The following is a 24,943-nucleotide window of genomic DNA, read 5'->3' as shown; positions in this document are numbered from 1 at the left end:
CTCTTTGCAGGAAGGACCTGAAGGCAGTAATAACACTGTAGTACACAGATTCATAGGCCTGGAATGTCACCATGACTTTAGTAGCCCAAATAATTGCCTTTTCTTATACTCCCAGTTGAAGACATATATATAGGAAATACAATGCACCCCCTCTCCTTTTTAAATCAGTTTCCAGCATTTAACAATAACCTGGATAATTCTTTAAAATATATATTGATTTACCTTACTCCTTTTCTTAGTTTATTTCAATAGGTGCTGTGGTGAGAATGTTGTTAAACAGACCAACTACTGTACATGTGCTTTGTGCAGTCTGTAGCTTTGTTTCACCTGGTGCAAGGATGATTTTATCCATGCAAATGGTGTTGTACAAGGAGTGACTGTGTCTATTTATACCAGGGCAACTGTGTAAGTAACTCTAAATGATGTGTGAGTACTTGCATTGTTGGCACTGTGAATATCTGGGTGATATAATTTCCCTGTCATAGTCTTCCCAGTAACCTAAGGTACAAGTCACTTGACCTTCTGTGCCTCTTTTCACCATGTATAAAAATGGGAATAATTACTCATCATTACCCTAGCCATGTAATACCTGGAGGTACCTTGTTATTACAAGGCTGGGGAAGGAGTCCTATAATTACATGAGTAGAAAAACACATTTGTAGAAAGACCAGCTGCTTAAACATACATGCAAATGGGAGATTAAAAGCTTCTCTTCCTTGTCCCTCCAACATAATTTTCTTCAGTTTGGAATACTGTACTTTGTACTTTTACAGGGATAAAACTGATTTATCAGACCAAACTCTAAGCTCTCCTAAAATATCAAAGGCTAGGTCATTATCTTAATGTGTAAGACTAAGCTAGGCTAAGCACAGCAGACCCAAAGCTTACATTATCCAGGATGCATCTTCATTGCACACTGGCATAAATCCTGAGTAATTTGCTCAGTGGAGTTACATCCTTGTAAAAGTCATGTAGATGAAAATTGAGCTGGAGCTTCATGTTTCTGCTGTTCCATGAAGGTCTGACTTCACAGACATGTTTTTAATACAAATGGTCATGCAAGCCTTAGCGTTGTGTATGTGTTTGATGAACGCTCATTATTTACCTAATTTTCATTCCTTCTCTGTATCCTGCAGAATAAAGTGCAGTTCTGTCCTCACAGGAAAAACTGGGTTTACTCTATGCTAAACCTCCTAATTTCTGTGTGGCATTGTCTCCAGATTCAGTGGAAATCCACTTGCCCAGATATGGTTGTGCATTCTTCTGGTCCTTATTACATTGTTAATTATAGACTATACTTTGAAGGAATAATATTTTCAGGTTTAACACAGGCAATTTTTCTGAAGCTGATTGGTGTTGGTCTGAGGTTGGGTTTTAGCATTATGCAATGCTGCTTTTTGCACTGCTTTCATTCTTTCATACTGCTTCTGTACTGCAAGCCATTGCCTGTAATTGTCTGAGCAGTGAATCACTAAAAGTAAAATAATTGCACAGGTACAACTATCACAATATTTTTTTTTCTTTTGTGTGTATTGTCTTAACAGTAAGATTTGAGAAAGCAAAATACATTTCAGGTGCAAACACCAATTGTTCTGTTTCTTTTGGTAGATGTACCGACACCAGAGGCTGGAAGAAAATTAGTGGATGCCTCTGTAGTGAACGGTGGCCCGGCACCACAAGGAAAGCAGAACGGGGCCACACAAGTGGCAGTGCAACGCAAGAGACTCCTTAAGGCTCCCACGTTGGCTGAACTTGACAGCTCAGATTCAGAGGTAAAAAATCAGGACACAACTTGCTTCTCTATTTGTCACAACTGAGTCTTACTTCTTAGTTTGCTGAACTGATCAGATGAGAAGTGACTGTGCAAATTATAATCCGAATTTTCCATGGCTGCTTTGTCAGCCCACAGAACTTAAAAAATACTAGATCAGACCCCAGAATAGGAGAACACTCTTTTGAAAGATTAAATGGTAATTTTGGCCTTAAACCTATGTTTACTTACTTTCCTAAATGCCCAGTGTCTGTCCACATTGTGTTTGTAGTGATTATGCTTTTGGGAATTTAGGAAAGTACATAGCACCCTTCTGGCACTCATGCAGTAGCTGTTACTAAAGGACTCAGATGTGGGGCTAGCCTCACCATAACAGCTGTTAAATGAAAAGCAGCAGCTGTGCCAGAGGGGTTGCAGTTTGGTGTCAGTGTTAGTGCATTAGTTTGCTATATAAGATTGGGAACAAACACCCCAAAAATGTTTCACAGATAGGGACAAGGAAATATCACTCAGGTGGAGAAATAATTCTGAATTCATCCACTGTAAATGGGGAGTTAAAGATTTGAAAAAGCAGTAGAAGGAGAAAACCTTTAAAAGCTTTTTAGCTTCAAAGCTGCATTATATATGATCCTCAGGAAGTACCAACATTACATCCTTAAAAAGGAGCTTTGTGTTCTGGACTAGTAGTGTTATTAATTGAGTTTGGACCTTTCTGAAAGTTAAGCTGTCTGGAAAGCACATGCAGGCGAGCTTTATTCACAGGGGATAATTTTAGCCTGGGGAAAAGCAGTCTTCCCTGACTCTTTTTCTCTCTTGTAAATGGGAAAGGAGGGGTTTCCTGACAGGGTGGTTACAAAGGCATCTATGCTGAAAGATAGGAGGCTGGGAAGAAATGTATGTGGGGAGAAATTTATCTCTTTGCATGCTTTCTGATCTGTGAAAGGTTGACCCTCTTTGGGGTTATCCTGTGGGTGACTTGTGTGGGTGCATAATTTGATGCATCTGTTTTGAAAGCAGAAGAGATTTGCATTCTGAGATCACTCATCAGTCTTTAAAATTACAATAGCGGCTATATGTGGTTTGTTAATATGAATGAAGCTGGGCAGGATGCAGAAATACCAAGATCTGTCAGTGAGAGTTGAATCTTACAGCCTTTACCTCTGTGAATCCTGAAGCATCATGTTATTTTACACAGGAAAATGAGCAAAAGTCAGTAAAAGAAAATTAAGTAATGGGAAATGTGAAATGATTATTGTAGAAGGGAAAAATAAAATATCTGAACATGGCTATTGATTAGGGAATACTCTGTCGGCAAGCAAAGTGGTATGGAACAAGCTCTGGAACATACAGCAAAAGATAAATTGAAAATAAATCAACCACATCGAGCTGTCACAGAGAACAGATGCTGGACTAGTTTGAGTCAATAGAAATAGTGGTGATGCAGCTGAGATGATAAAGATCCTCAGCAGAATACTGGTTGGGGCTCAGGAAGAGTGCTAAGGTAGTGAAAATAAACAGAAGGGAGTTTGGGTGAAGTTTTTCAAGGTGATGAAGGACATAGAACATTTGAGGAGGGTGAAGATCACTCTGTCCAAATGTTTTATTTCTTCCCTGACTTTTACTTTGTATGTAACAGAGAGAAGAGTGTGTGGGTTGTTCTGATTGCCTGTAAATGACTCGGCCACCTCTTTGTCTGCAGTTTGAATTTGGCTTAACCTATTTGGAGTTACTCACTGGGAGTGAAATGATGACCATGATGTGCCCTAAATTACAGGCTGGAAATACCTGCACTGCTGAGCTGTGATGCAGATGCATTTTCTTCCCCATGTGTCCCCTTTGTTCTTTCATCGGTGTTGCAATGCAGGCTATGTCCCAATACTCAGTGTAGCCAGGCAGAGGTGAAAGGCAAGGTCTGATACAACCCTATGCCCATATTCTATCAAGGATGAATATTGTAGAAATACTTCCTTCTTTCTGTCCTTGCTTTTTCTGCATCACCACTAAAATCACAGATTCCAAGGGGCATGGAACAGGAAGTGCCATTTTGCTTTGTGTGCCTAAGAGAAGTAGCAATCTAATAGTCGCTTTTGATACAGATTTAAAAATTGCGTCTTCCCAATGAAGCTACACCCAAAAATTGTGGCTGTAATATATTTAGATGATTTAAGCTGCAGCTTTCTCAGTAACTGTAAAATTCTAATTGTTTGGCACTCTGGAGAACTGCGGAGTCCTGGATGTTGGGTTGATCCAACCTCAAACGTAAAATGTCAGATAGTCTACAATGATAGCCAGCAGTTGATGTATAGATATGGAGGAATTCATGCCGTGGTTCATCAGGACTTCCTACACAAGATTTCATTCTCAAAAAAAAATTGGTTTTTTTTGTCTGAGATGTTTGAGAAATTGTAGGACAGCAATAGAATTGTCAGTGCAAGTGTTTGTGAACAGAAATAGTAATCTGAAATGACTAACCTGGAATACCTGTTGTCTAAGTAGGATTTTATGTCCAGTTTAACTTCCCCCTGGCTTACATTTTCCATGTCTTGGTTTATACTTAATATTTTTTATACTTAGCCACTGGTTCCAACAGTTCATTCTTTAGAACAGCAGAAGAGCTTACTTAGTGCTTCATCTTAACTCATTTAGCTTCTCTGGCAATGGTAAACTCATCTGCCACTCAGAACAATCTGAGTTCTACAAAGTGAAAAGTTGAGTAGTTCCCTTTGTACAGAGCTGTTCTCTTTCTCAAAATTTAAGTGTTTTACTCTACACTTGTGAACACTCTTGCACTCCTTCTAAAGAACAGTGCATCCAATTGTCATGGAAGTTCTCCATTGATCTTTTAAGGCAACCATGCAATATGCAGAGTTCTCTGAGCCAGCTCTGTAGCTAAACTGTACTGGTTTCTGCAAGTAAAACAGCTGATGTAGCTCAGTGTGCTGCTCAAGCTTCCTTACAAGCTTCCACAAGTGTTTGTGGGGTCACAATTAAAATGTTAAAGTGAATATACTGTTTTGGGATGTGAGCTGGTTTGAGACCCCTTGCAACCCTTTGTGTTATGGCAAATGGGTGGGAGCAGTGTCCTCACATACGACACCTACCCTGGGGCTAAGCCTGAAGGGCAGATCACTGGGTGGGAATTTGTAGAGGCCTGTGTCCTATGATGCATGGTGCTCACTGAGGTGATCCTGCCAGCTTTTATTTCGACTTGCTGTTACCAAAGAAGGCAATCTTTCAGCCAGTGGAGATTTTCAGCTACGGAAATCTGTGAGAGAGCTCAGCCACTTGCTGGATTTTAGGGCAGGTCACTTATTTGATCTGTAAATCTTGACAGCCTAAATGATGTTAAGTCTTTTTGGTTGAAAGCATGCACATAAGAGGTAAAGAGCGTTCACGCTCAGTCCTTCAGCACTCTTCACTTGGGAGGCTTCTGTGATGATCTGTTTCTTTGCTGGTATGGTGTGGCTGAAGACAGGCCATAGGTGACAGCAAAAGATGTAATAATTTGGGTGTCATAAAGCTTTAGATAGCTGAGAGGTGTTTAGTTAAAGCCCATTTCACTTTCCTTCATCTTGCTGGAGTTGCTCTTGGCTGTTGAGAAGAAGCATGCTGATACACTGAATGAGATTTCTTTTAAATACAGAAGAAAGGAAAAACACACCAGGATTGGGAATTAGGGAACAGTGCAGTGAAATTCAGTTTAATTTCTCTTCACCTGAGTTACTTTTGTGAGTGGCTCTCATTCCTTTGGAGACCAGCAAAATCTAAGTGCTAATTCCCTGTTCGTGTGAGATATAAAGCTGCTAACATATCTGCTGTAGCTGCAAATCCAAGTCTTTGAATACAACAAAGAAAATTAACAGTTTACAGTGAATTCATGCACCTCTCTCCTGATCTTGTTCTTTCATGCAGTAGTTAAACACACTGAATTCAAATCATGTACCATTTATTTCACTTTCTAAAAAACCTGAGCACTGAAAATCCTGTTTGCTCAGTATGCAGAGGCAGAGGCTGTTTTTCTCAGGACTTCTAGGACTTTGAGTAACTGAATGGTCCAAAATATCTTTGTGGTTTCTGTGTCCTAAAAAGCAATAGGAAAACTAAAAACAGTCCTTGAGAAATTCTGTTTGTTTTTCGCTTGCCACACAGGAGGAATCCATGCACAAATCAGGAAGCAGCAGCAGCATCTCCCCCTCACAAGTGGAAGACCCCTCTCAAGAAGGCACCAGCAGCAGAAAGAGTGAGTTATGAGAGAGTCCAGTGGCTGCTTTTATGCACTTATGTTGTCTTCTGTGCTATGAACTTTTACTCATACTTATATGGAAAGCTGAAGCTGAGTTCTGTCAATGGAATAAACTTCTAAAGCTGAACTCTGTTGAATGGGTCAAATGTGATAAACAGTTGGAAGGCATTCGCTTCCACTGTGGGTGGATATCTTTGTGAAACAAAAGGTTTCATCCTTGAAGTTTATATAGGACTGTCGAGGAAGTCACAAGTGAATGGAGGGGATTGCTTAGCTCGGCTCATCTCCTAAAATAACTTTTTGCTACTGAAGCATGTTGTAACCTAAGACCAGTTTAAATGTTTCCTCCATCTCTGCCACTGTGGCAGTGTTCAAAGGAGCCTTAGCTATCACCAGTATTTCTCATAAACACTTACTGGGAAGAGGGAAAGATCAGGTCTTTTTTTTTCAGGCACAGTTATTGCAGGTTTTACTGTGTAACAATATTTTTCATTTGTTTCAAAGTGTCTCAGTTTCATTGGGAAGGTTTTGTAATGAGATGTGTAATCTGTACATGTGTTTTCTGTGCATGATGGTGAAATAAGTAGAATATCCTGAAACACTTCAGTATGGATATGTAACTTCAGCCACCAGTAGTAGGAATTCTAGCAAATCAGTGGCTGGATTAATTGCTGAGCAATGTTATCCAACAGTCTCTTGTAGAAGAACTAACTTTTTTGTACTGATTGAATTCTTAGTGCCTCCAAAGTTCTTGCCCATATCGTCTACACCGCAGCCCGAGAGACGGCAGCCGCCTCAGAGAAGACACTCCATCGAAAAGGAAACACCAACCAATGTGAGACAGTTCCTACCCCCTTCAAAACAGAGCTCCAGGTCACTTGTAAGTGGAGTGGGTGGTAGGAGAGAGAAAAAGAGGAATGCTAAGAGTATAATAAAAATTAAAACTTGGCTTCAGTGTGATTAGAACATGACCCAAAGAAAACTCCTCAATTCAGAAACTCTTGGCTACTAAAGTTTTGAAAGTTTGAAAGTTTTGAAAGTTTTAAAGTTTTGAAATCAAAATTTGAACTTTGTACCTCTAACACATTTACCCAAAATCCCAGGTACAGGTTCCTCAGAAAACATTTGCACTGTGATTAGTACTCCGGGTAAACCACGTGTCTTGGTTTTTGTTTCAGAATGTTACCAAAACAGATGAACTTCACCTTACTGATATTCCACTTGAATAGAGACAATTCCAAAGCAGTGGATGTATTTTGGGATTTGGGAGAATTTTTTAGTTGTTGGAAGTATTGCAGTTAATGACTGGATGAATTGGAATGATTTCTTTTCTTCCCACCTTAAGAACTTGCCTGGTAATGTTTATACATATATATGAAAGTTCTTTCAGTAATCCAAATCAAGGTTTGTCTGTGTTGCTTTGTTGAAGTTACTGAGGCAAAAACCTGTATTACTGCTTGAAAAGAAAGTACAGTACATTTTATCAATTAGCTTTAATTGTGAACTGTTTTCCAGCAGAGTACAAGCACCAAAGGGTATAAAATCCTGGTTCGTTTATGCTGACATACTGATTAGTGCTTTGTAATTTCATGCAGGATATGTTCCTTGTCTCTTTTCCTACCAGCAGGGATTCAAAGTGTGCCCCATGAGGTGCTGGTGAATAGAGAAATCGATAAACACATCCGAGTTTTGAAAGGAAGGGAATATTCACTTGCCCTGTCTTGTAGTGCAATGGTATTAAAGGGCTTTGAAGAGTGTTTTTGTTGGCCCAAGAGATGACAGATGGGATCCAAACCTATTAGAAGATGAAGCTGATCAGTTACAGGAAAAATACCTCCATATATTCCCACAATGGGCTTTTCCTTTTCAGAGGTCTGCTGGATTTTATTACATCCTTCCAAGTAGAATGCAGTTTCTCATTCCAGGCACACATCAGGTAGTAACATGTTGATAAGTGCACAGCCCAGGTGGACATCTACCAAAGTGAACTTGGAGCAGGATGTATTGCAGCAGACCTATGCTGAAGGGCACCTTCAGCATGTGTTTGAAGTCACTGTCACATAAAACGGGTTTCCCTGTCACCTCCTGCTGCACTCACTGTATGTAGAAACCCAGACTTTATTTTCTGATAGGCCCAGAGTTATTCACAGACAAATAGTTTAAAGGGAGCAGGGGAGAAAGCATTCTGTGTTACACTGAGACATTTGCTCCATCACACTTCTAGTGTATCTGAGTTTGCTCATCATAATATTAATCTCTTGTATTTCAGAGGATCATGCAACTTAAAATCTTATATGAGGCTGTTATTTTAAATAGGTCAACCAAGTTCTTACCACGATCTTCTTGACCACATACGTACTCTCCCTCTGCTGGTATATTCATTGACATATGCCTAGAAAAATACATTGAAAATAAAACCACTGCAGAAAAACTAATTCAATTATTCCGTTCCCCCTGAAAAATACTAAAGGAAAAGGGAGAAAAAGGCATAAGTCAGGCTAATTTGGGAACAGATGGGAAAGGTTTTACTAGTTTATTTTATGCTTAGGGGGATTTTTTTGTTTGTTTTGGTCTTTTTATTTTATTTTTTTTTTTAATCTCTAGAGAACTGTCACCTAGCTTGGTTTTGACTTTGAAGTGAAAAAGAAGGAAGCCAGTAGTGAAATGATGTTCTGTTAATAAAAACCTATTTTATTTGATGCCTAGAGAGCTAATTCTTTAACTTGGCAATAGTGCCCTCTAGGGTATGACAAACACCTCCCTCAACAGTCTTGTTTTTCATTTTGGGAGATGTGTTCTGCTATGCTGGCACTGGCCCAGTTCCACACTTTGGCTTTCTGCAACTCCCTCCTTTCCGGAGCGATGCCAACCTCTTCCAGTGGCTGCGCCAGATGTTGCACCTGTGAAATTGCCATTCCCAGAGTGAATGCTTCTCAATGAGTGCAGAGTATTATTTATTTTTTATTTGACCTCACACTTCTTTATTGCTTCCTCCAGGATTGATGGAGTTTCATTTCTTATCACCAGCTCCTGTGACCCTGGTTTCTCTCCAAGGTGAAAGAGGCCTTGTCAGTAAATAGCTGTCAATGCCAGTGAAACCAGGCAGGGGTTTGCTACAGTCTCTTAGCAGGATTAGCAAGAAACTGCTGTCTTGCATACTAACGATGGTTTTGTGAACTGGCATCTCATCAGACAGAGGTAGTTAGACCCAAGTAGGTGGGGAGGGGAAACAAGCTTGGAAAAGTGCCAAATACAGTCCTTTTGACATGCCACCCTGCCAGTGCTACATGGAAAGGCAGGGTGGCTCAGTGATTGGGGGGGGGTCAGCCCTGGTGGTTGCTGTAGTGAGCTGATTTGATGCTTAATCAGTTAGATCAGTTCAGTGTCCTGAGATTTACATGTGGGTGCCTTTGCAGTCTGTTTGCTCCTTTAATTATTATTTTTATTATCATTACTTTTTTTCATGACCCAGAGGACCAAAGCTGATGGTTTCATTTATACACAGCATTCGCTTCTCTGCTTCCTATCTATTGTTCAGGTTCCTAGGATAACCAGTTTATTTCCAAGGATGACTTTCAGACCACTTTTTTCAACTATGCAAACAGCTTCTCTGCTCAGCTCTCATCCCGTTGAAGCAGCCATGTGTGGGGTGGCAGGGGCTATGTACTATCTCTGTGAGAGAGCTTTTGCCAGCAGGTGGAAACCCGCAAAGGTTTGCCTCTTTTCGCTGGCTTTGGAAATCACCTTCACCAGCATGTTCCCTCCTTGGGGAGCACTTCCTCAGCTGTGGCAAGAATTACAGCTTAGGCTGGGACATTGCACCTGATTGACTTTGATTTCAATGTGTGTAGGATATTTGTGTGTCTTCAATCACCTCACGGGGAAAAGAAATCAGTTCTGAAAGGACAGCAAACTAAAAATGCAACATCACCAGATTATCAATGGGACAGACCTTAAATATTACAGCACATGAAGATCCTGCAGCAAAAAATCCATCAAAACTATTGTGATGCTTGGACTATGTTGAAAAGGATAAGGTTTTATGTTTCTCCCAAGGTACACTACATAGAATGGGAGGGCATTTGTAATCTGCTTTACTTGAAAACCTACATACTGTTTTGGTTCTCAGTACACTTATGTGTCAGAACTTGCAGAATAGTTCATATCCATCTATCAGGGAAGGCAAAGCCACTGAAAAGAATAAGTAATTCATTTACCCCTATGTTAACTGAACATGAATTATTTCATTTTTTCTTCTGTTTGTTGTTCTAACCAATAAGTGGGAGGGTGAAACCTCTTGTAGGAGAATTTATAGTTGAGATACCCAGCTGATGTTTTAGAAACTTTTAGTCTGCAAAAGGAGCAAGAATTTAGAGTGCCTGACTAATTGTGAGTTGCAGAATTTAGAGGCCACTCTGGTGCTCATTCATTTTGCAATTTACTAATGCAACTCATTTGAATGTCTAGTGACATCCTTTAATGAGAAGAAGGAATACATTAGAGTAAAAATGTGTTAGTCATAAGAGCCCATTAGGTGTGTGTACACTGAGAATGACCTACAAAGCACATTATGGATATGCAATTCTTACTACCTGCTTTTCCTGCATAAAAAAAAATATATATAAATGCCTTAAGCTATAGTGTTTATAAGATGATTGCATAGTCAGTGTTAAGCCAGTCCCCAAGAGGATCATGGAAACTTCATATTCAAAATAGTATTTTCAAATAGTATTTTTTCCCCTCTAAAAATAAGCATACTGGCTTGTGTTTAATATTATGAGGTGTATTGAGTAAATTCTGTAAATTCAAGACCATTCAAATCACATTTTGTCTTTACCATGTTCTGTTATGCGAGTATTGCAGAGAATACTCTCACTTGGAGCTGCTGAATTTGGGTGCAGGCTATTGTTGGAAGTTTGAGCAATAACTCCAAAGCATCATTGTTCAATGAAGTTTAGCCAGTGCTTAGCAAAATTTAATTAATTTCAATGCCTTAGAGGTAGTGTAGAAACAAGAGATTTTCTTGTTTACTTATTTATATTCTGAAAAGGGAAAAAAAAAAACAAACCAAGCAGTTTTCTGAAATGGGATTATTTATCTTTCATTTAATGTTGCATTAACATTTTGTTGTCCTTGTGTAACCACTGGAATTAAAACATTAGCATTTAAACATGTGAATATTTTTTATGTTTCCCCTGCTGCCTGCTGGCTATTTCTATATTTTAATGGTATTCATTTTCAATTGGTATGACAACAGGCCCACACTATTCCCCTAGTACGTTCTCACACCTATAGCAGATCTGCAGAATTTCTTCAAAGGAGCAATATTCCCCGACGTCATCCTTCTGTAAATTAAAGGAATGGGCATTCATGAGGGGGAAGGAAGAGCTTCAAGTAAGAAATGTATTTCTAAAGGACTTAAAGCTCTGGTTGATTGCAAGCATTCAGTCAGCCTCATTCACCTCAGAGAGTTTCCCTCATTCTCCCACGATGCAGACTCGGGGGGTTTTGCTGGCATTGTGTGCATCCCGCTGTCCCACCCACTTCCTCTCCAGTGCCACCCCAGCTTTCAGCCGTGCCTTCCCCATAGCAAGGCAGTTGCTATGGGAAGAACCCAGAACGAAATGCTGAGAGCTGCTGGTTAGCTGTGAAGTTGCTCATAAGGAACAGAAGATACTTTGTTTTGGCTGCGCAGTTTTACACCTCAAAGCAAATTGCAGCTGTTTTTGATGTAGTTGTTTTTTTTCCAGAAAACTAGTGTTCTTTACCCTAAAGGTTTAGCTGGCAAATCTAACAAAGTTAACTCAATTCTAGTCTTTTGTGGGGTACCCTAAACAGAGTGAAGTTTCTTTGTGTTCCCTTTCTAGATAGGTAAGACAACAGTTTTTAAAAATGTGGTGGTTCCTAAATGCTAATGTTTGCCAGGTCTGCAACGTAGAAAGATTTTCTTTTTAATCTGATGGAAAGACAGAACAGACCTCTGAGTACATGGAAATGGAGCATTTCCGTACTAATCCGATTCATCACTTCAATTTGTAAACGAGATCTCCAAACTGTCAGCCACGTCTTTGTGTATGCAGGAGAAATTTCCTTCGTTTATTCAGAGAGCATTGCCTGTCATTGTCATTACTGCACAGTAGCCCCTCTGGGCTGACTGAAAAGGTTCACTAAGCATTAAGCAATGGGAGTTCCCACAGAGGTTTCTGTCTTTCTTTTGGAAATGTATAATCAACTGCTGGGCTGGATTACAAATTGGGTTGGTGCTTTTTATTCCCTGGTACCAAATTCAGGAGTTCTGCACTCCGTATTCTCCTAAATGCTGCAACACACAACAGATGCAAAATTTTCTAAGTGGAAAGTTGTACTGTTAATTCTCTGTTTGAGTCTCTGCCATTTATAATGCAACACTGGGTAACCAGTTCACCTGCTAGATACTGGAACATTACTCTGTAAAGCTTAAATTGCTGCTGTTACCTTCTGGAGCAGAAAGGAGAACTTTTTGGCCTGAACTTACGTAACTTTTTATAGTCTTGGTGTGATTCTGATCATGTGAGCACCAAGATGTGGTACCACTGAATAAAAATTTCTGCTAGATGGGCTACTAACAATTTTCCTTGGCCACTCTGGGCATCACGAAGCCTCAGAGAAATTGTTTGATGTATACCTCAAACAGTATACAAAAAATATGCTATCTGCCATATTACATTTTCCCTTTCAAAATATAAGTCTGAATGTTGATTGGCTTGAAACAAATGTTCGTAATAAAAGACAAATGGAGAGAAGGATCAAGTGATTTAGGGAGGAAGGATGAAGAAAATTGTCACTGTTGTGAAGGTTGAACATAAGACCATTTACATCACACTTATGCAGCTTCCAATGGTTTGGCACTCATGTGATGCCCATGAATGAGCCAGTGCTATTCCAGTTTGATGGGAGAACCCCCCTGTTCCTGGAGTTACTAACCAGGTGGCTGGATGTCTAAGGTGAACTCCGGATGAAGGCGTTTGTCTTTGAAATAATATGGGGGTTTTGGCTTCCAGGAGGAGTTCTGTTACCCCGTGGAATGTCTGGCTCTGACAGTGGAGGAGGTCATGCACATCCGTCAGGTGCTTGTGAAGGCGGAGCTGGAGAAGTACCAGCAATATAAAGATGTCTACACTGCTCTCAAGAAAGGAAAGGTAGGACTGAGTAGTCTGGGGAGGCTCTGAAGGGTACTGAGAGATGCCAGTTTCACAAGCCTCCCATTTATACATTTGTTTCTTACCCTCTACTGGGGAGAAAGAAGAATTATCCACCAAAGATCCCCCTAAATGTGTGACACATGGGTCAACTTCTTTGAACGATGTCCAGAAATATCAGAACTTTTCATGGAAACACCTTGTTTGTTCGGATTGTCTATAAAAATGCACTAGTGTTTGCAATTATCAGAGTGTATCTGTATGTGTCTGGTTAGAACTTCACTGACTGAGGTGATTTCTGTCCCCATGCCTTCTGTAGGTTTGGTTACTTTTTCTGTTCCAGATAATAGAATTACAAATAGCAATGGAAAACTACATGTTTTTAATATGTGAATCCTTCACCATCAAGCACAGAGGGAATTAAAACCTTCAGAGAAGTGATGCAACACCTGACTCCAGAAGGAGGTTTAATATTAGAGAACCCTTAACTTAATGCATTTTTCTGTAAACTGCAGAATGGAGATTGGTATTCCCCAGTAGAAGCAGCATCCTTTTCTCCCACTTTTGATTTGTGCTTCTTGGACACCTCCAGGAAGTCTGTTTTGACTTCACTGTGCATTTTACCTACTTACCTTTGTCTAGTGTGCAGATTTATTTTATAGGTTTAATACATTTCAGGCAGAGGAACAAGAATCTTATAATGTCATTCATTAAATTCAGCTGTTGCCTGTTGTCATGATATATAAAGCTTAGTAATGAGCTTTTATCAAATCTCAAAGTAGGTCGAGGCTTTAATTAATTTACCCCACTATTAAAATAGTTTGCTATTATTTCTAACCAAAATTATCTAGTTAATGGGCAAGTATTTAATTTAGGCAAAACAATCAAAGGCCTATTTCTAAATATATGAAGATACAATTCTGGATCTTGTTCTCGATATCATCTTAGAAGTACAGACCCCAGAACTGGATGTAGCACTGCCACTGTGACCTTGCCAACAACAACTGGTCTGTGAAGTCATCACTGTGTGGGACTTTGCTTAACACTGTGGATTCCTCTGTTCTTTTTCCTCTAGCTCTGCTTTTGCTGTCGAACAAGAAGATTTTCTTTCTTTACCTGGTCTTACACTTGTCAGTTCTGCAAGAGGTAAGTATTTTATGTCTGCTAATAAATGAGTACAATTTCATAGGGAAAATTATTGATTTATATGTTAGAAACCCTCAAAAATTTCTGCTGTATACAACAGTAGTTGATTTGGTCTATTTCTGTAACAGTCTGTGTTAAAAAAACTATGCAGAAACATTTAGTTTGTAAGTGACTGAATTGCTTCCTTGGACTGAAACTCTGGACTAAAAGTGAGAGAAGCATTTTTTTTTTTTTTTTTTTATGCTTATGAGAAAGCAAGATGGAGTTTACTCAGACTCCTCACTCAACAGTTCTACAACCTCTGTGTTTGGGGAAAACATTTCAAGGCAATTTACTTTTTGGGTTATTTTTTGGGTGTTGGTGAGATGCAAGAAGAAATATTTGCAGGCAAAATGCTAAATTTTAAGTTAACAGTGAGACAATAAGTCAGAAGATCTATGTAATCACTGAGTTTTGGTCTCACCAGAAGATGTTTCTCTAGAGGAAAACCAGCTTATTTTCCTTTTTTTTCCTTGTTTTTTAATTTAGGTGTAGTTCTTGTTCAGCATTTCTCCTTGCTTCTGGCTTCATGTTCTGAGTGAAGTTACTATGTTGGAGAAGCTTTAAAAATAAAAATGTTTGTTTAAGGGGAGGACAGAGAGGGACGGGTTTCTAATTCCTGAAATCCCTTATTCTTGATTTAAACGTAATTTTTCCCAATGGATTGATTCATGCTTTTGCTTTTTTACACAGGCCTGTATGCTCACAGTGTTGCAAAAAAGTAAGTAAGGAAACTTCAAGTTTCAAGCCTTTCTAAAAAGCTTCAATCTTTGTAATGATGCTGCATGTGCCTTGTGCTGTTCCCAACAGATGCGGCTGCCATCAAAGCCATATTCCACCCTCCCCATCTTCTCCCTGGGACCTTCAACCTTGCAAAAGGGAGAAAGCTTCATGAGGCCAGAGAAGCCCTCTACCAGTCACCACCATTCCCTGCGGAGCAGGTGAGAGACAGCCCGGCCTCACTTGTGTCTGTTGCAAATGTTCCCCAAATGTTTCATGCTGGGCTATCAATCATGAGGATGCCGCACACCTGTTTTGTAGCTGGCCATGTTTCTAATGCCTGCAGTAACTTTCCTGAAGCCTGAAAAGCCTGGTCTCTTCTAGTCATTGCTTTGATGCACAGAAATAGCAGCCTATCAGTCTCTTAAACCTTTTTCACACTACAGCTGCAAAATAATGAGAGTCTGGGGCAATTGTATTTCTGTAGGTCCTCTGAGAAAATATCTTTAACATGTCTTTTTCTGGTCTGAATGGACTCTTTGCAGATAAACCTTGCAGGCTGCAATCACCCACTGAATGAAAATTCAATGATGTCTACTGCACAGATCTTCTTTTCTCCTCATTTTAATTACTCCAATTTTCATAAATTTTTCACTTTAATATTATGAAGTTATCTGTTGGTTTTATATCTTATACACAGATGGTTGTCAAAGCTAATCCAAGAAATTAAGTATAAAAGAAATGCTCCTTTTTGTGGGAATCTGCTGTATAAACCCTCTGCATAAATCACCATAAAGCACCATCACTATGGTGCTGTGTAGATTAGCCAAAGACATCAGCTATTTTTAGTTACTAGTAAGGTTGTTTTTGCCAGGATGTAAATGTTACACACGCCCTCAGTCAGCGACCCTGCAATCTTGCCAATCCAGGCAGAAGCTGTCCTCTCCAGTATTTGGTGTAATTTGGGACAGGAGGAAGGAAAATTTAGACCTCTCTGATGTGATCTTTCCTCGGGCTTATAGCCAAGCTGACAAATAATGTGACAGATCCTGCTCTTTTGCCTTTCAGGTTGACCTCAAGGTCCAAGTCTGTGGATAAGTCACACGAAGAGTTTCCCAAAGAATTAATGGAGGACTGGAGCACAATGGAGGTTTGCGTGGACTGCAAGAAGTTCATCTCAGAAATCATCAACTCAAGCCGGCGCAGCCTGTCTCTGGCCAACAAGCGAGCCAGGTTAAAAAGGAAAACGCAGTCCTTCTACATGTCATCACCAGGAACCTCGGAGTACTGCCCCTCAGAAAGGACGATCAACGAGATCTGAGCCGTGTGCCTTCTGCTTTGCTTCCGTCTCCATGAGGTCATCATCCATGAGCGAGGTCACTGGAACCGGATTGTCACCCATTGCTTCGTTCCACTTGACTGGCTTGGGTTTGCATTCCATCACAGGATTTCCTACTCCAGCAGTTCCCAGAGACACAGAGCGCTGTGTTTGGATCTGTGCAGGGTGATACACGACGGGTCAGCTGCTCACGCTCGGAGAAAATCAATAGTTTGAAATTGTTGCCTCTTTTGTATGTGTGCGTCGAAATGAGAAAGGCTTTTCTTGCTTTCAGTCTTTTTTTAACCATGCTTTGAATCATTTTTCAGGAGAGGAGCTGAGAGCAGCTGTGTGATGGAGAGCCAGGTCTAGCACAGTGTCAGTGTTAGCGCAGTCGCAAGCAGTAGGTCCTGCTGCATTCCCACCCTCGGAATGCTGACGCCCTTGCTGAGGCAGCCAAGGGCCGTGTCACTCACCAGCGTGAGCAGCTCCGGTCAAATCCATCTTCCTTTGAGCCATTTTGGTTGCTCTGAGATCAGGGTTCAGCACGGGACTCTACAGTGTCCTGGGGCAAAGCAGGTGACAAAGCTCTTCGCCCGTGTGGTCGGTTATACCCCTGAGCTGCTGTACTTCTTAAGCCTTAGTGTCCTTCTGAGTGACTCCTGAGCAGGTTTTAGTAGTTTACTTTCTATCTTGAATGTATGATAATGACTACTAGTAGCAGTGAATTTTAGTAGTAGACAAAGTTGTACAGTTTATGGGGAGGACAGGAAATAAGGGAGGCTTCTAATTTTAACTGAATACCTGTAACTTTGTTCTCGTGGTTACTCAGAGAAAGCAGTGAGCAAGGTGTAAATTTGTATTATAATGGAGCACACAGATACTGCTATAGTTCTGTCTGACAGCATATCCACTAGTAACCCCATTTTTTCTGGGGTTTGTAACTTGGCTGTAAAAATTCGTGTTCTGCTGAAATTTGGGACGGTGCTCTCTCAGATTGGGAGCGATCTCTCTTTTTTTTCTGTAATCTTTATTTTCATTCTTTCCCCCCTTTTAATTCACTCACAAGGGAGTGCTAGACTAATTGTTTAGAAGTTCCAACAATTTTACATTAACTGACATCTCATGCTTTTTTGCACTTTTTTTGATATTCAAAATACTTTTTTTTTTTAATTCAGTCATAGCCAGAGTTTAGTCAATAATTTGGGCCAGATCTTTTTGGTATTTAAAAACAAGCTAACATAGCCAAGTTATTAATACTTGAAAATCAACTACTGTAACTTTTTTCATAAATTTTTTAATACCCTGAGGCATATTTAATATCTATATAGCAGTGTATTATAGAATGACATAGCAGAAAAGTTTCAGATCTATTTATTAACATTTCTATACTTCGAGTTAATGAGAGATACCTCAGAACTGCTCCAAAGTAGCTGGGACTGGACTTCCATAACATAATTTTAAAAGTGAATTAACCAAAACAGCTTCCTCTGTCCAAGAGACAGACTGCCCCTCTGGCCCTGGCAAGGCACAGTGCCCAGGCTGAGAGGCACCAGGGCTGCTTGGCTCCCATTTGGCAGCCTTTGGAGCAGCCATCCATATCGTTTCTTTTAGGCTGATTTGAAAAGCACATGCAAAAGTCTCTGTAAACCTTCCCAGGGAGTCAGCCATCCTTATTTTTTGTTAAAAGGCCCCTTGAAAAATGAGAGTTTTTGCATATGTAGGGTTTATTGAAATAGTTTCGATTTTTTTTCTGAACCAATGTGAACAGGAAAAGCAGGGCTCAGTGCTAACTCTCCCTCCTTGCTGTCCCGTGTAAGGTCAGGTGTCACAGCCCTCTCCTCGTGGTACTTCTGGAAAAGTGTCTAGCCTGTTCAGGCACCTGGAGTATTGGCATGAGATAGGGATGTGGGATTGCAGGGGAGCAGCACAGGCTGGCTGGTGGGAAAGGTTCTGCTGTTGCTGGAAGGGTCGCCCGATCTCAGTCACATCAGCACTTTTTCTTGTTTCTGTGCCAAAACCAGGCCGTGTGTTTGCTGCACAGTGCACCAGGGAAACCAGAGGGAAACAAATGCAGGAAATCTCACTTTGCATCTGCCCTGTTGTTGTCATGATTTTTTCATGGAGATGCCCTGGCCATGTTACAGTCACACAGTCCTCTGCTCACAGTCTGCTTCCCTGGTGTCCTCACGCCACCGAGGTGCAGAGCATCCAGCACATTTATTTTCCTCTTGGAGAGGAATTTGGGATGTTGTAGAGCAGGCAGGATGAAGGACTAAGTAACTCCTGAGCCTACAAAGGCAAACAAGTCCTTCATAGGTGTGCCCTGCTCCACTCTGGCAGTGTCTAGGGGTGGCTCTGGGGCAGTGACAGAGCCCTGTGATCCGGCCTGTGCCTTCCCAGAATTCCCACAAGTCCTTGGCTCAGGGCAGGCTCTGCTGTGCTGGGCAGGGAACAAACACTGAAAAACAATGCAGTGGTTGTACAGATGGCTCCCTGTAGCTCACAAAAAGCTGCCATGGGCCAGGGCCTGGATAACCTCTCTTTTTCCCTGGAAAAAACCCTCCAAGCTGCTGACACATGCTGTGGCAGGCTCCAGAAGACATGGTGTGAAGGGCTGCCGCTCCTCCTCGCTCCATCCCTTCCTCCCTGGCACAGCTGCTCCGTCTTTTCCTGGCATTTCATTCCGCAAGAGGAGAAGCAGCGGGTTGGTTCATCGTGGAAAGCCTAAAGGAGCTCAGCTCGCTGGTTGCCTGGCTCTGCAGAGTGGGCTATTTTTAGCTTTCCATCTCCTCCCTGCCTGCACCAGCATCCCAAATCCACTGCAGCCATTGGCCCAGCACCCCGTGGTGCTGCCCAGCATGTCCTAGTTACGGGCTGAACATCACGTCAGCATCAGAGGGGGAAATCAGAAGCTTGTAAATATCTGTAATATATTTATTAATATTTAGGGAAGTCTCCATCAATCATGCAATGGGAATTGACTTTCCCATGATGTTCTAAAAAGGAAATGAGTCTTATTTATATGTGTGTTGGCTGTTATCTTTTATTAGAGTTAATGCTTTCAGCCCCCTAATACAGTTTGCACATCTTAGAGAGAATTACTGCTGAAAAGAACACGGCAGTAGCACAGTGAACTCCGTTCCATGAATTTTAAAATTATTTTCTTCTGGGTTTTTTTAGCTTTATTAGTATGCCCAAGGTCTGTCAAAATATGTCATAGGAGACCCAATGAGCTAAAAATGCCTCTGGCAGCATCAGTCTTGTTTTGTATGTGAACCTGGTTGTGGGGAATGCAAAACCAGCTCTGCCTCACAGCACTGATGGAAGATGTGAGCAGGCTTTTGCTACAGCTCTCAGACCTGACCTTTCAAGTGTTCATGGTGACAGTAGTGTTTTGAGGGGTTGTTGGGTTTTTTTTCCCCTTTCTCCATTACTTCCTTTATACAGGGAGGGGTGTTACCTGGTAAAAATAAAATGCCTTTCCATTATAACCCTTGTCTGTGTTAATTATTCATGGGGAAACTGATTTAAAGGTTCTGTCTCTCTCTCTTTCATGCTTTTATAGTTTTGTAAGATCGGTCAGATGTTTCTTTTGGCAAAGAATTGTTAACAAAAATGATTGCATAACAGCTGAACACTGTCTGGGCTGCATGAAGGGATGAAAACCTGTCGAAGTACCCTTAGAATAGCAATAAAAACTGCTTGTGCAACCCCAGTGATGTGATTAGCTCCTCGTCATCACCTGCAGCCAACTCCCTCTGTTACCAGTGTGTTGCTTCTTCCAACACTGGCAGGCTGTACCCGAGGCAGCACATTTGTCCTGCATGTAATACAGGCTTTGGGAAATGTCTATCCCTCCCTCATCATTGGGAGAGAAATGCTGACAGTCTTTCAGAGAGGTTTTTGATGGATTTGGTTTAGCTTTTAAACCAGAAGTGGAGAGAACGATATTATCACAACTCTTACATCTTTCTCTTCTCTCCTGAGCATCCCTTTTTCCCTAGTCAAGTTCAGCATCAGCTTCCCTGGTTCATTACTGGCTGCATGCTCTATAGGTTAAAACTTACTTAGAACCTCCAGCTTTAAACTCCTGATTGCTACCTTCCTGCTTCACTTCATCCAGCAGCTCTGCACAACTCTTAGGAATGTCTGTCTTAGAGCTCAGTCTCATCTGTGAAGCAGTGACAGCACACAGGCATGAGAGAATGTAGCAACTCTACACTGGTGCTACAGCACATGGATTATGTTCATGTTACCAGAAAATTTTATACTGTTGCCATGTTGATAACTTGGAGCTGCTCTGGTTTATTTCTTCTTTTGTGTATGTATATTTTAAGGCCAGTCTGAGAATGTTTATGAATACCAATTCCAGCTGTAGAAACCTCTTTCATTGTTCCTGTCTGATTTTTACTACTGTGTTTCAGATTTTCTGGGTACCTGAAATTACTATTCCCCAGAACTTTCTTGTAGGAGAACCATGACTGAGGGCCATGAGCTCAGCCTGATGTGATACACAAAGCCACAGAACTCCTGTGCTGAGTGGCACCTGTGAGCTCCAGCAGCCCAGAGCAGAGGAAGCCTGGGGCCTTCCCTGTTCCCTCACCTTGACATTGAAAGATCCTAGAGTTTCCCATGTTGCTCAGCTGCCCTGGCACAAGCTATGAGCTGCTCCGTGTCCCCAACTGCAAAAAGATACTTCAAAGTGGTTAGAAACGGTTTAAAGAATTTTGAGAGCTGCTGCTGAAGAGCTGAGTGCTCAGTGTCAGAACTGAAAGGATCCTGCAGTGCAAGTTTCCATCTGCTTTCAGTACTTGAAAATAATTAGCCCTACTTCCAGGTAGGAGAAAAATTCCAGAGAGGTGAAACTTTACAATACTTAGACAAGCAAAGACTTGTGAATGAATTTTTCTATGGTAGGTCTGCACTCAACAAATGTCATGGGGCATAATCAGGAGATGGAACTAAATAGATATAAAATTGTATGCAGTAGTAGCTTAGTTTGTTTATTTGCAATAAATCAATTCAGTAATGTTCCAGTTTCTTCCCTGGACAGACTATTTTGCAGTGGCAGTGCCTGGCTGAACTGAGTGTCAGATGTGAGGTAGCCCAGGTGCTGTGTCCTGAGATAACGGGAGCTGCTGCCATCTGCAAAGGTCAGCGAGATGGCTTCTGTAGAACATTTCTAGAGGAAGCCCTCTGGAACCTGTTTGATTATTGATACATTTGATTTTAAAAAAATCCAACCCATAAGAGCACTCAGTATGAAAAAAACATATTCTTGGTCCCTCCAATGCAGCTGAAGGTGTTTCCACTAAGCTCTCTGCACTGCTCTACCCAGTGACACCAGTGCTTAGAAATGGGAGCCAGCAATGCTTTGGCTTTTGCAGGATGGGCCCTGGGCCAGACAGCGCAGTGTGGGATTTTTAAACTGGATTTCAGAAACTACTAAATCTAGAATTAAAGGACATGGGCATGAGCTGATGTAAAGTCTGCAGGAGGTGGGTTTCCAAAGTTTGGTGGAAGTAAGCACCAGTTCAGCTGGCACAGATCTATAGAGAGGCAGCACTCTCATGTCCCAGCTTTCAGGAGAGACAGAGCCCAAGGCCCAGCTTCAGTTGAGGAGGTTTTAACATGGGCATGTTACTATTGAAGGGCTGGTGGTTACACTACCTGTGAATCAAAAGCAAAATGAAGATAATGAGAAGGGGCTTTGAGCTGTATTTCTGTTAAAGCTGGTTCCATCTCCCTAACCCCCTTCTTTAATTAAAAAAAAAAAAATCCCAAATAGGAGCTGCACTTTTTGGACATGAACAGGCCTAAAGCACAAACCCTTCCCCTCTGAGCTTCCCCTGCTTCTCTGCTGTCACTGTGCATGTACCGTCTGCGCATCTTCAGGGACACCAGGGGCATCATCTCTAACAGCGAAAGGCAACAGAACTGTCTTCTGCTTGTTTCCATGTTACGTGGTACTGAAATGCAATTTCTTGTTTATGCGTTACTAATAAAAAGCTCTTTAAAATTACTGCATTACTCTCGCCTTCTTGAGGGAACTATGAATACCACAGGCACCATTTCTTACAAAGCACAGCTGGCAAGGCCCTGTTCCACATTTGTTTGGCCAGGCAGAGCCCTGAGCCTTAGGTGCTGCAGATATTAGCAAGGTCAGAAACAAAATTATAGCAAAGTAAAAGAGAAGGTATTGTACCAGCAGGGCTCCACATTAGGAGCCCTGACTGATCATTTCACTTGCAGGTGCCTTCCAGTAAAATGAGAATCATACCTCAATCACCTCAGCTGTGGAAAAATTAAAAGGACAGGACTTGTGTTTCACAGAAATACCTTCTCATTGAATAAATCCATAGTGAAAGCATGACCTGCTCCCTGGAGCTGTGATTAAAAGGCTTAGCCCATAACCTGCATGATTCTGACAGGTGGCAAGTAGTGTTGGTGGGGTAGGAAGGTAGTTTATTAAGGTCTTATTTACAAGTCAAGGCTAGTCATTTCAGATGAGTCTTTCCTGTTCTAATGCAAAATGAAGCAGCTGCCAGTCCCAAATGGGGTTACCAGTCCAGGCCCAGAGGACCCCTGCAGAGCTTTTGAGCAGTTTGTGGCTTACAGCAAGCTCCAGGAAGACTGGTACTGGATCCTGGTACTGGATCCTGGTACTGGATCCTGCTGCCTACTAAGCACAGACTAATGGAAATTATTTTTCTCAGCTTTCTCAGAAAACCAACAGCATAATAGGTATTACCATAGTCACACCCAGAAGTGTTTTTCTAAACTGCACATGGGATTTATTTTGGATAGCACCACATGGTACATAGACACTTTACAGCCCTGGCCTTCACAGCTCTCACTCTAGGGAAGTGCAACTGTAGGAATGGTGTTGCCTACCCACTGCTCCACCTGAGGATTTGAATGAAAAATGTCTCAGCAAGGAACATGGCTGGTCATTTACTCAGTGCTAAGTTATTACATTGTTAGTACATCAGTGCCCAGACTGTGCTCTGCAGCAGTTCCTGACACCACCTGCTACAGCTCAGTGCCTTTGCTTACTTTAAGCAAAACTTTCAATAATACGGGAGCTTTCACTAGGATTGCCTGTTGTCCCAACAAATAAAACCCTTCCTCCATTGTGCCTGCTGACCTGATGGAGAAAAAGAAATAAGAAGCATTGGGGGGGAGCATGGAAGACTCACACTGACACAAGGCCAAATTAAGAAAAAGACAGGATAGTCCAAACAAACCAAATTAATTACACACCAGACCATTTGACTACCCTGTTTTACATTAATACCTTTTGTTGCTAACATGAGCATGCACCAGCACAAAAACTAGACATCAACCAGACGCCAAGTCTACTTTGAGTGTGAGATCTTCAACATCTTGAAATCCTTCAGGGCCAAGAACCAAAATGCCCAGTTTGCCACGCTCTGGGAACCACTGCTGCTCTCTTCCCTAGCTGCTTCCCCTGCAGTCAGGAACCAGCTCTTCCCAGCTTCTTCCTTCCACAGCAGGCCTAGGTGATGCAGCTGTAGGGATGGGGAGAGCAGCCACACTTCTATCCAACGTGGAGACCTGGTGCCAAATTCTTAAAATCCAACCACCTCCCTACATCACACTCCATTTTCCTTTAACTGCAACCCAGCAGCTGAGAAGCACCAAACTGCAGCTTGAACTGCTGCAAACAACCTCCCTCTTACAACTCACAAAACCCAACTTCAGTTCCCCTTTCAACTCTCAAAGTGCAGATTTCAAGATGGCACTTGCTATCTGTTAATCAACACAGTTACAAGCACTGAGCTTTCTTCTGCTCGGCCCCCAGCACTTCAAAATCCCTCCAAGTAAATCAGCACTGACTTGACACCATATCTGTTCTACACATTTTTTTCCACCTACGTATCCTTTCCCTCCTGCTCCAATCCCAGAAGCTGTGGTCTGCTGCTCCCACAAGCAGCCTAACACTTCCCTCACATGCAGCTTTCTGTCTTTGAGACGCTTCAATCAATGCATGTGATGTAAAACTGACTTCAGAAATATTTTTTAGCCATTTCCAGTAAAGAAAGGAAAGATGGATGGAATTCTCTAGGGAGCAACAAAATTAGACAATTCCAAAGGCAGGGGTTTTTTTTTGCCTCAAGGGCACCTCAGTCTGTAACAGTCTATGAAGTGGAATGGGAATTGGGATGCTTCCAAAACAGTGTTATGCACAGCACAGACAGGTAGAGATCCCACTGGATCCCATCGATCTGACCAGTCACATGGCCAAGGGAGAAGTTGGAAGGCCCATATGCCAACAATAAGGACAGAGAGCAACAATAAGCCCAGGAAAGCTTATAGGAAATTAAGAACCACTTCATCTGCTGAACACTGGAGCCTACCTGGTTCCAGTGTGACCCACTGCAAGGTCCTTTGTACACAGTGGCAAAATGAGCAGCCACAGGAAGATCAATAATCCCATGGATGCACGACTGGCACCTACCCCTAAAACGAGAGGGACAGAACAGGCCTCCAAAAGAAATTTG

The 24,943-nt window shown here is 41.6% G+C and overlaps 1 protein-coding gene across 7 annotated transcripts in view; it reads left to right on the top strand.

Moving 5' to 3' along the window:
* Nucleotides 1–19,909, top strand: part of SPIRE1 (spire type actin nucleation factor 1) — a 125,361-nt gene extending 105,452 nt beyond the window's left edge. For 2 of the 7 annotated variants that reach the window (XM_086893069.1, XM_086893061.1), the window contains 9 exons: nt 1,609–1,772; nt 5,921–6,011; nt 6,752–6,894; nt 9,553–9,726; nt 13,055–13,192; nt 14,268–14,338; nt 15,071–15,098; nt 15,188–15,318; nt 16,166–19,909. In XM_086893069.1, coding sequence (XP_086749195.1) covers nt 1,609–1,772; nt 5,921–6,011; nt 6,752–6,894; nt 9,553–9,726; nt 13,055–13,192; nt 14,268–14,338; nt 15,071–15,098; nt 15,188–15,318; nt 16,166–16,418 — 1,193 coding nt within the window. In that variant the 3' untranslated portion in view covers nt 16,419–19,909. The remainder of the gene's footprint in view (nt 1–1,608; nt 1,773–5,920; nt 6,012–6,751; nt 6,895–9,552; nt 9,727–13,054; nt 13,193–14,267; nt 14,339–15,070; nt 15,099–15,187; nt 15,319–16,165) is intronic. The other 5 variants (XM_086893044.1, XM_086893035.1, XM_086893054.1 and 2 more) reach the window with 3 other exon arrangements.
* The last annotated feature ends 5,034 nt before the right edge of the window (nt 19,910–24,943 follow it).

This window comes from Cyanistes caeruleus, chromosome 1 (assembly GCF_971803275.1).
Source record: "Cyanistes caeruleus chromosome 1, bCyaCae1.hap1.1, whole genome shotgun sequence".
NCBI lineage: Eukaryota > Metazoa > Chordata > Aves > Passeriformes > Paridae > Cyanistes > Cyanistes caeruleus.
This window is presented reverse-complemented; position numbering and strand designations above follow the sequence as displayed.